An 11,499-nucleotide genomic window follows, 5' to 3' on the forward strand; every position below is an offset into this window, starting at 1 on the left:
ACTTTTGCTTTTAATTTTCTTTTTTTTTATCATAATGTTTTCTTAAACTGCTAAAATATTAATGAATATATTTTTAAATAAGATAATTTTTTAAAATATTTTACCTTAAATAATATAATAAATAATAAAATAAAACAACCAAAAATATTTTCTATATATATGTTTAGATCAAAAGATTAAAAGTGGAAACAAAATATTTTTAATAATAGATTCAAAAAATATATTTTCTCAAATAATACAATTTTAATTTATTTTAATATTTTATCAAAAGGATACATAATAAATGACAAAAATTACAAAGAGATATTTACAAATCTAAAATAAAAAATGAAATTTTAATAACATTTAATATGATTTTAGCTATTTAAAATTCAAATAGTTGTAGTAAAACTTCAACTCAGTAAACACCAAAAATAAATAAGTAAATCAATGAAATTTTTAAACCTAGATTGCATATATAACTAAAATACAATAAATTATTTAAACACTATTTACATATGATATATATATAATTTCTAAATAAATGAAAATAAATAATAATTGTTATAATGATATATATATTAGTTAAAAATTAATTAATTATTAATTATTTTGTATATATTTATATTTGTGCATGAGCACATGAAAATCACCCAGTATATATTTAATCCAAAATCATATAACAACAGTAATAAAAAAAAACTTCCATTAAACAATCAAGTTTCACAAAAGGTTTGTAAGGAAACAAAAAAAATATAATAGAAAATATTTTATCAATGAAATATCCATCTTTTTGCATCTTTTCCTTCAAATCACTACTTAAACTTATGCAGTCAAGTTTTTCGAAAATAACAGTCTCAACTGACTATCATTAAGATTGATGAACACAAAAGAAGAGTAAACTTGCAACGACTCCTAATAATGTCAACACGTGATACTGCTCTCATCACAATTTTCTAGTTTTTATAAAAAATTAGAAATTTAGAAATTAATATATTTGTTAATACAAGTTTATAAATATTGCTAAAGGATCTGACAAATGTTATTCTGATTAATTATTCCCACAAGTATTATTTTAGCTAATAAAACCTTATAAACTTTAATTATTTGTAAAAAAGCAAAAAAAAAAACTAAAATGTCCCATTGACAACAAAAACATATACAACTAAAATATGCACTTCTAAAATTTTCTGCCCTAAGCTACGGCTTCACCTGCTTATGCCATAGACCGGCTCTGGCTGAGAGCATATTTGTGAGCGTAAATGTTTTTTTCTCGCAGCTGAATGTACTTGTGAGCTTCTAGCAGCTTCTCTACCAAACCCGATGAAAAAAACGTATGATTTCTTCAAATCACCAATCACGTTTTGGGCTTACTGCTCCACGCATACAAGACGCATTAGTTCCGACACGTCAGAGGAAGCTTGTGGAGTTTTTTTTAATTATATACACTTTGCTGATCACACAGCCACATACTAGACCTCCAGGAGGTGTCACCCAATCAGAGGGTCATGCGGTGATGAAACAGACGTTTTTCATCGTTCTATGGGTTTCCAACACCATAGGCTTCTGCTGCGCTTTATTCTCTCTTACCAGCCAGAGGTTTGTTGACGCTTGGTTTTTTTATATAGGAGCGTCTCTGTGCGTTTCATACGTGTTAGCACTGGCTGTAATCTCACCGCAGCTTTTAGTGTTTCTTACCGCGTGCTTTGCCTTGTACCTGCTGTTTTCTCTCTATGTTTTGATGGAAGTTTTCCTAAGGCAATGGAGGAGCCATCAGACAGTAGCACCTGATCCCAAATTGAGCTGGTTTTGGAAAGTTTGATACAACATGTGTGTGTGGCTTTTACCACAGACTACAGGAGAAGAGAGGATCCTGAGAAAGTAAAACCGTAAAAGACGCAACATCCAAACATATGCCTCCCTTGTGCCTTTTTTTTTTAATTGCAATACTGTTCAGTTTTGTAATGAATTGGCTTTTACGTACTACATATACATGTAGTTCAAAAATAAATGTGGTATATGTAAATAATTTCATGCATGTTAAAATATCTGACAATTCTCCTAAATAGACCATTTTCAAATTAGATCACAAAAATAGACCACAAAGAAGAAAATAACCAAAATATTTCATTTAATAAGTAAAATGACTCTAATACCTTAGATATATAAAAAAATAAAAAAAATATATTTTTTATAGTTTTAGATTATATGTTTTCAAAATTTTTATAAATCTTAAAAAAAAAAAATCGAAAACTTACTTTTACTATTCTGATTTTAAAAAAAAATTACATTAAAAATGCTCTAAAAGAGAGAGATTCTTGATTTCAATTTTCAGATCTCCAAATTCTGAGTCCATTTTTTCTAATGAAATCAAGTAATCACCTTGATTAGATCAAAGCAAACCAACTAGGCCTGGGGTTCAAATCTGGACTAGATGAACCCATAAGAGATCACAAAGGTTTGCACAAGCTTAAAAGCCCTAAAGGTTCTCTAACTAATATTTTTTTTTTTTCGTTACCAAAAACAATTAAGAGGAGTGTAGTTGTGTCTTTAATCCCATCCACATACAAGAGACGGAGCATACATGTTTGTTCTTTATCTCCTCTGTTTTTCAATGGCTTCTATAGTTTCTCTTCGCCTTACTCTCAAATCTCCAAAGAAACAATGCTATTAAACATCTCATCCTCTCCAATTTCTCATCGAATACCTCGCTTCCTCTCCAAGCTAAACAACCAATCCAAAACCCACCTCCCTAAATCTCACCTTTCCTTCACTTTCTTCAGAAACAAAAGAAACCCATACGATGGTGAAAGGATCAGTTATAAACCACGAGCTCTCGCTGGATTCGATATTGGAAGTTTCGAGTCAGTTCTCGAAGCTTCAGCTGTTCTCACAGCGATCATAGTCGTCCACGAAACAGGTCACTTCTTAGCCGCTTCTCTCCAAGGCATCCACGTCAGCAAGTTCGCGATAGGGTTCGGTCCCATCCTAGCTAAGTTCAATTCCAACAACGTTGAGTACTCTCTTAGAGCTTTCCCTCTAGGCGGGTTTGTCGGATTCCCTGACAACGATCCAAACAGTGGCATCCCTCTAGACGACAAAAACCTCCTCAAGAACCGACCTATTTGGGACAGAGTGGTTGTGGTCTCAGCTGGAATCGTAGCTAACGTGATCTTCGCTTACGCTATCATCTTTGCTCAAGTTGTATTCGTTGGCTTACCGGTTCAAGAAGCCTTTCCAGGAGTTCTTGTCCCTGACGTTAAGTCTTCCTCTGCTGGTTCTCGCGATGGATTGCTTCCTGGAGACGTTATCTTAGCCGTTGATGGCAGTGAGCTCTCCAGCTACGGTTCTGACTCCGTTTCCAAGGTTGTTGACGTCGTCAAGAGCAATCCGAATCACAGTGTGTTGCTCAGGGTCCAGAGAGGTAAAGAAGGTTTTGATATCATGATCACACCTGATAAGAGTTTCGACGGGACAGGGAGAATCGGTGTTCAGCTATCACCGAACGTGAGATTCTCGAAGGTGAAACCGAAGAACGTAACAGAGACTTTTAGTTTCGTCGGTAGAGAGTTCTTTGGTCTCTCTTACAATGTTTTAGACAGTTTGAAAAAGACTTTCCTCAACTTCTCTCAAACCGCTAGTCAAGTCGCTGGTCCGGTTGCCATCATTGCGGTTGGAGCTCAAGTAGCGAAATCAAACGCGGACGGGCTATACCAGTTTGCGGCACTGCTGAATCTAAACCTTGCGGTGATCAACCTGTTGCCGTTACCGGCTCTAGATGGCGGAACATTGGCTTTGATCTTGTTGGAAGCGGTTCGAGGTGGGAGGAAGCTACCGTTAGAGGTTGAGCAAGGGATCATGTCGTCTGGAATCTTGCTTGTGATATTTCTTGGATTGTTTCTCATTGTTAAGGACACACTTAACCTTGATTTCATCAGAGAAATGTTGTAATCTCTTGCATGACTCTCAAACATCATACACTTAAAAGTTCCAAACTATGCACACAAAAGTTCTAATAATAAAAAAAAGGTTACAAAGATTCGAATGAAAACCTACTTTATTGTACTACTTGCTTCATTCGATTATTAAGAATCATCCGGAAACAACTCTTTCTTTTGCAAGGGAATATCAAATCATAGATGAGTCATCATCAAATGTCTTATGATCCTACATACAAAAATGTTTATATTCTAATAGAGTCAGTTATAGATGGTAAACAGGAACTTCATATCGTCCCTTGTCAACTTTCTCATGGCCTCCTGAGAACCATCAACGGTCCTGTAAGGAACAAAAGTTAGTTCATGAGAAATAAAATAGTTTTATGTTCGGATATTTAAAAAAAAAAAAAACACAAGTAAGGAATCTTTTACTTACCCTTCAAACAGAAGTTCCTTCTTCTTTTGAAGCTCTATAATCCTTTCCTCCACTGTATTCTCTATTATGAATTTCACAACCCTGTATTTTTTTTTTCACAAATCAAAAGGTTTCTTCTTACCCACACAAACAGTGTAGACTGACAGGAGAAATTAAAGTGTTAACCTGATTGGCTTGTACTGTCCGATCCTATGTATTCTGTCTTGAGCTTGCCTCTCAACCGCTGGGTTCCAGCATGGGTCCATCATGAACACCTACAGAGTTTTTCCCACAAACAACCAGTTGTAGAGCATGCTTTGAACGCGTCCAGCTCCAATAATTGTTAACTAGCCACTTACATGTGACGCGACTGTTAGGTTGAGAGCAACCCCTCCCGCTTTAAAACTCATCAAGAAAACTCTGCAATCTGGATCTTCTCTGAATTTATTGATGGCAACATCTTTAGCTGCCCTGGGCATGTCTCCCACCAGTTGGGCGCAACTAACCCCACTCTGTGTTGCAAACAAAAGAGTGTTTCATTCTGATTAAAAACAAAGGTTAAATCATAACAGGACGTTGCATAGATAGTGATATTACCTTCCCGAGGCTGTAGTTTATCAGATCCAAAAAGGATGTGAACTGGCTGAAAACTATTGCTTTGGCAGACCCATCTCTTTCAACCATGAGCCTGATTTCTTCCCTCTGCCATACAAATATGATGACGACATGGAACTTAACTGGATGCGATATTTGAGAAAGAAGGAGGGGGGGGGGGGGGGGGGGAACATAAGCTGTAATATTCATTCAAGAGCACATACCAAAGCCTCTATCTTCGTACTTGTTTGGAAATCATCGAGCTTTATCAGATTCATAATGCTCGAGGCCCTAAACCCTTTAAGTGTAGTCTTGCTTTTCGCCTGTTGCTCTGTGCCAGCTTTGGCAGTCCAATCCACGGTTAGAAGTTTCGAGCATGTTGGGCAGCTGACTTTTCGCAGGGATGCAGAGAAATCAATCAAACAGGCTTTACAGAACACATGCGCACAAGAAGTCACCTTCACAGTTTAAAAACCAAAGCAAAATATTAATCAAATAGGTTAGTCCAGCAACAGAAATCTGAAAGATTCCTGACCAAAATGTAAAAAGAAACCAGAGTTCAGATACAGCGAAATAGCAATAGATCGAGAAAATTGATACACTTACAACGTTGTCCTCAGCCGGTTCGTGGCAGAGACCGCATTCGTGCTCCTTTTTGTTCTCATCATTCAAGTTAGAAGGGGAATACTCCACAAGGTATTGATGATCAACAGCCTGCAAAAATTGCGGAGAAAATACATTATAAACCTACAATCTATATCATCCACCAGGTGCATTTTGGCTTGGTTAGTTGAACCAGAAAACTGTAGATGCCACACACCTGTCTCAGACGGAAGAGAAGAACAAATATATCTGCATCCTTCTTCATCCATGTCCCACCCTGAACGTACCTGCAAACAGAAATGTACATGGCCCAGTCAATAATAAAATCATGTTGCACGAACCAAGGAGCAAAAGACAGTAGAAAACCATAGAAGAGAAGGTACTTAACGTATTAAATTGCGCTTGACTGTTTTCGTATAGTGATTCATAGTAATCGAACTCTTCATCATCTAGTGCATCCCGCCTCAGAGTGATCTACAAGAAGTAAAGATCAAGCTAGGAAGCAACCACGCCGAGTTTCATTTTACATCAGACAAGGGAGACAAAGCAACATACGATTCTAGGAGGAAGGGCAAGATCAGCTGCCAGTTCCAATTTAGTACGTCTTATGAGGATGTCTTTCAGAACTTTCTTAAATACTATCATAGCACGCTTTCCCCGTTCCTGGTTTCCATAAACTTTGGTCACATTCTAGCAAGATTGAAGATAACAAAAATCAGAAGGTTAGGAACAGTATAAAATGGTGATCATGCTTTATAAAATTTGGTAATATAAGTTACCTTGCCCCACCAACAGAAATGTCGCGCTGCTTGATGAGGGCAGCTGTGACAGCGTGTATGCTTACTGCAATCAAAGGCAACATACAAAAGGAGAACGAACAGTAGAAATTAGTATGAGCTACGAAACGGAAGAGAAAGGAGAAAATAACTAGAAACCGAGTGTGGTAAAAAAAATTACGTGTAATCAAGAATACTACAGTCACAGTCCCTGCAAAAGTAATACGAATATGGAAGAATTTGCAGGAAGCGAATCTGAGGAAAACAAAACATTAGCGATGTTGGTGATAAGGTTTACGTGCTACAGATTAAATTCAGCAAAGATTAAGTGATTAACTAACCAGAGAGTAAAACTCTCCAACATGATTCTGGAGAGGGGTACCGCTCAAAGCCCATCTGTAGTTAGCCTCCAAAGCAAAAACAGCTTTCGCAGTGCTGCTACTTCTTTCTTTGATGTTATGAGCCTGGTATGAAGACAATGAAAATAAAACTTTAGAGTAACCAACATCAGATCCATAAATCCAGACAAAAGAGACAGGTCTTGTACTGACCTCATCCAAAATGATCCGATTCCACCTAACAGAGTGCAAAATAGGCTTCTCTTTGACCACTGAACCAATCTGATCTTCCTCTAATGTTTGTTCAGTCGTTTTCACAGCCAAAGGCCCACAAAAATATTTATTGTGGATAATAAGCTTCTGTGGAGAAAATGACTCGCTGCAAAATTCACACTGCTTCTCGGGCGACACGATGCATCCCCTGTATCCATTCTCAACCGTAGAATAAGTTGTCAATACAAAGTCGTACTTCCTGAACTCTTCAGCATTCTTCACTTTCTTAGCCCCATGGTATACAAGGACCTTGGCGCTTCCCGGGGATGTACACCGCGCAATCTCATCTAACCACTGAGAAACAGCAACAAGAGGACAAATTACAAGGGTGAACCCCACTGCTTCACGTCTGGCAAGAACAAGAGAGATGGCTTGTATGGTTTTTCCCATCCCCATCTCATCTGCGAGAATGCCTCCTGCAGCAGCTGACTGTTCCTGTTTTATTGCCCATGCTAAAAACTCCTTCTGGTACCTAAACAGTGGCATAATCAAATCAGGAGGCGGCTCGGTAGTTTCAGTAATCACATTATTCAGTTGTTCCAAATCTCCATCCTCTGTCTTATGTTCATCAATCCATTTCTGATCTTCTTTTTCCCAGATCTCCCACGGCAGCTTGCCTTTCTCTCTGGAGGCTTTCCTTTTAGTGCCCTTTCGCATCAGAGGCACAGGGACAGGATTTGGCTGGATCAGGGGAAGGAGCTCCTCCTCCTTCTTCTCCTCCTCAGCTATGTTCACATAATGAATAAATATCATCAGCAACTGTTTTCAGGACTAAGCTTACACAGCAAAAACAGATGCGAAATTGCTAATCAATAACACGTTAAATCCAGAGAACTCATTACAAAGAAGAAGATCATATACAAACCTTGAAACTCAGAGCCGACTCCATCTGAAGAAGATTCGTCATCGCCAACTATTTCCAGATGAACAATCAAAGATAACACTTGTTTAGAGTTGCAGCACACAAATCAAAAGTCACATCGCTTAGATCTGCGAAAAGAAACTGAAAATTCCAATCTGAAATCTCTAATGCGAGTCCAAGATCGGCACCGAAACACCATTAACGACGAAGGATCAATAGAAAGATTGATTGATTACCTTCGTTGGAAGGATGAATCGCCTTCTTGCGTAACTTCATCGCGCCCAGAAATTGACGGAATGCGATTGACGAGTTTAGGGTTTATCAAAATCGTCGCCCAGAGAAGGGGAAAGTTATGAGAGAAGCAAAAGAAGTGAGCATAGGTTTCTTAACAGTGTAACTGTCAATAACGCGGGAAACGCAAAAACACACGCGTCAGCTTCCTATTCGTCCACGTTTGTTTGATATCACACCTGATTATCAGATATTGAGAATTTTTTTTCCAACTAATTTTGTTATAGATAAAATAGATTTTGCTCTAGAAATAAACCTGTGATTTTTTTTTTTTTTGTGGATGTGAATTTTATTTTGCATTTAATCTTATGCTGAAATAGGAATACATTTGCAAAACAGAAAAAATCAATGTTTTGATCAATTTACATTATTAAAACGTTGTCTTCTCTCATGCTTGTGATAATACATCTAGTTTTGTTTCTCATTGTTAAGGACACACATAACCTTGATTTCATCAGATAAAATGTTGTAAATCTCTTGCACACTCTCAACATCATCATCATACACTTCCAAAGTTCCAAACTATGCACACACAAGTTCTAACAAAAAAAAGGTTACAAAACATTCGAATGAAAACGTGACAAGAGTTAGTTTTTCTTTCAAGCGGCTATCGGTTTCTTATGAGACTGCCCTGAGAAACAAACACACTTAGCTTTCATAGCTTCACCTTCACTCCCATACTCTCTGAACTTATACTCCTCCTGTTTAAACGAAGGCGGAACCTTCCCTTCACTGTAACACTGGTTACACAAACTAAACCGAGCTTTCACTTCCTTAAACCGAGACCCAATGATCGGATACCGACAAACCGAACACACATGGTTCCCATGCCGGTTTCTATCGTTGCCCTCCAGTTTAAGTATCGTGGACATGATACCAAACCCCCAGTCAGGATCATCGAACATAGCTAGAAACTGATTAAACGTTACCGTCACGGAGGAACCAGCTTCTTCTTCCCCGTGAACTTCTAGCATCTCGCTCATCCCGTGTGATGGAATGTAGATAGCTCTCAACAGCTTGATGTACTTGTCCGCGTCAGTTTTCGTGATCTGAGAGCTTCCTTCGTTGACCGGTCTCCAGAGAAGTGCCTCGAACGCAACTCTCTTCCGTTTGTCTGAATGTCCACCGCACAGAGGAGCAATCACCGCGTAAAACATACCCATGTCTACTCTACCAGACCCTGAATCATCAAGAACCGAGAGGATCCTCTCGTTGATAGCCTTAATAGCTCCCTGGAACGTCTCAGGCTTCAATGATACAAGCAGACGCCGGAGAATCTCCTCAAGATTCGGTTTCCTGATCGATTTAGTCGGCCCGCCGCTTCCTGAGTACGACACAGGAACGTCGTTGTCTCTCATCTCCTTCCTCACACCCTCCACGTCGCATTTCCCGAGCCTAGTCACCTTCTGAAAGGCTCTAACCTGAAGAGCGGTGGCTAAATCCGGCCTCAGAGTCGTCTTCTCACCAACGGTCTTGAACTTGGAAGCCTCCACGATGATAAACGGACCACCTTCTCCTCCGTTACCGCTACCATTCTTCTTACCTTTCTTCTTCTTCTGCAAATGCTTTAAATGAGAAACCGCGTCGTGCAGCTCGACGCGGTTCGTCAGCTTCAAGGCCTCCTTAAGGGCCCGTTTAGCTTCCTCCGTCTCTCCAGCGCCTAGCAGAGACACCGCTTTATTGAGCTGAGCGCGCCAATGGTTAGGCCAAACCGCCAACACCCTAGTGTACATCTCGGAAGCTCGCTGAAACCTACCTAGATCCATGTAAAGCCCGCCGAGGTTATACAAAGCATCAACATGGCCTGGCTTCAAGTCTATCGCCCTTTGAAAAACCTCAATAGCTCTCTCATCTTCCCCCATCGAATGCAACGAAGAACCTAAATCGCAATGAGCATCGGCGTAATCCGGTTTCAAGTATATAGCTTCCTCCAAGGCCTTAACCGCCGCTCTATACTCACCAACACCGAACAACGCGCTGCCTAGAAGCTTCAACGCTCTATAATGCGTGGGACAGAGAATCGCAGCTTCTCTATAATACTCACAAGCGCTCAAAACCATACCTTCACCTTCCAAAGAGATCCCAAGATTAACATAAATATGAGGAAGTAAGTAAGCCCATTGGTTCCCGCCGGACTCAGCCGCTTCCAACGCTAATAAAAACTCTTCTTTAGACTCTTTGCATTTCCCTAAAACGTAGAGACAGTTCCCAGCTTTGAAATGAGGTCTGACATCAGTAGGCTGCAGCTCGCAAGCTCTCTTGAAGCTGACGAGCGCTTCTTTAAAGAGCTGGTGCTCGTACAAGACTCTACCGATCGCCATGTGTCCGTCGAAGGCTTCTTCTCTGGATCTAGCTCCGTCTGCTTTGCTTCTCAACACTCCCAGCTCCTTCACGAACACATTATAATCATGACTCGACTCTTCCCAGTAGATTCTTTTATCAGAGAGCTCCGTGGAAGGACCTAACTCTCTAGACCATCCCGCATCCGAAAACGCGTCAGCGTTATTGTTGTTACCGTTGTTACTGTTATTATTCACTTTCTCCTGCTTAGACTTCAATCTCTTAATTAAAATCTCCAAATCATCCACCAACTTCCACGTGTCATCAAACACGATGCCGTGATTCGGCGAAACCGCCCAAGCCGCCGTCCTCTGTTTCTTCTGCGCCTCCACGGCTCTCTCGTCCGCAATCGAGGAAGAGGAGGCTTCGGAGGCTCCTTTGGTGATGATAGTCTCCTCGGGGTTGAGCTCGAGCCCCAGCGCGTCGAAGTCTCTGTCGACGTCTCCGGCGCCGTCGTCGTAGGTTCGGAGGAGGCCGTCGTAGGTCAAACCCTTGGCGGGATCGATGAACTCGGCGTAGGTTCGGAAGACCTCGTCGAGGATGGCGTTGATCTGCTCGTCGCTGAATTTGACCCTAGGGTTCACGGCCACGACGAGCGCCGCCATCTCCTCGCGGTTGAGGCCGCCGTCGCGGTTGCCGTCGAATTGCTGGAAGATGCGCTTGACTTTCTCCGATCTGGATCCTCTCGTCGCCATTTCTCCGATAAAGTTTCAACCTTTATGCAGGAGAACAGAGGATTGAGGATAAGGAGAGAACAATTTAGGGATTGGTCTTTGATTAAGGGGAAGGGAACAGAGAGGGGAGATTGATCAATCTTGACATTGGATCCCTCCTCTGATCTGTAAAGCTTCTCTCTTTAAGGGGAAAAAGTTTATTAAAGAGAAAAAATAAACATAAAAGACCAAAGTCGTGATAATATTATTGAAATGGTCCATGTCCAAAGGATTACAAGCTGTTTTTTTTGTCTATCTGTCTTTGTATGGAAGTAGATAGTGGACTGTATTGGTCAGTCTGTGCGGTGTGTTTGGGCTTTTTCTCCTTCAAAATTATTTATTTTATTAGCATTTTCTCATTTCTATCTCAGACAAGA

At 40.1% G+C, this 11,499-nt stretch overlaps 2 protein-coding genes and 2 pseudogenes across 2 annotated transcripts; 2 read left to right on the forward strand and 2 right to left on the reverse strand.

Moving 5' to 3' along the window:
• The first annotated feature begins 1,302 nt into the window (after positions 1-1,302).
• Positions 1,303-2,085, forward strand: LOC106423657 (annotated as a pseudogene).
• Positions 2,086-2,509: 424 nt separating this feature from the next.
• On the forward strand, positions 2,510-4,018 carry LOC106371087 (probable membrane metalloprotease ARASP2, chloroplastic). Its single transcript, XM_013811117.3, has one exon. It carries the CDS (start codon positions 2,644-2,646, stop codon positions 3,928-3,930), a length of 1,287 nt encoding a protein of 428 aa, XP_013666571.2. The 5' UTR covers positions 2,510-2,643; the 3' UTR covers positions 3,931-4,018.
• LOC106371086 lies at positions 3,976-8,054 on the reverse strand (annotated as a pseudogene).
• A 447-nt stretch (positions 8,055-8,501) lies between these two features.
• LOC106400557 (uncharacterized TPR repeat-containing protein At1g05150) lies at positions 8,502-11,355 on the reverse strand. The gene has a single exon (XM_013840906.3). The coding sequence runs from the start codon at positions 11,102-11,104 to the stop codon at positions 8,669-8,671; it is 2,436 nt and encodes an 811-aa protein (XP_013696360.2). The 5' UTR covers positions 11,105-11,355; the 3' UTR covers positions 8,502-8,668.
• Between the last annotated feature and the right edge of the window lie 144 nt (positions 11,356-11,499).

The sequence above is a fragment of the Brassica napus genome, chromosome A10 (genome assembly GCF_020379485.1).
Source record: "Brassica napus cultivar Da-Ae chromosome A10, Da-Ae, whole genome shotgun sequence".
Lineage (NCBI taxonomy): Eukaryota > Viridiplantae > Streptophyta > Magnoliopsida > Brassicales > Brassicaceae > Brassica > Brassica napus.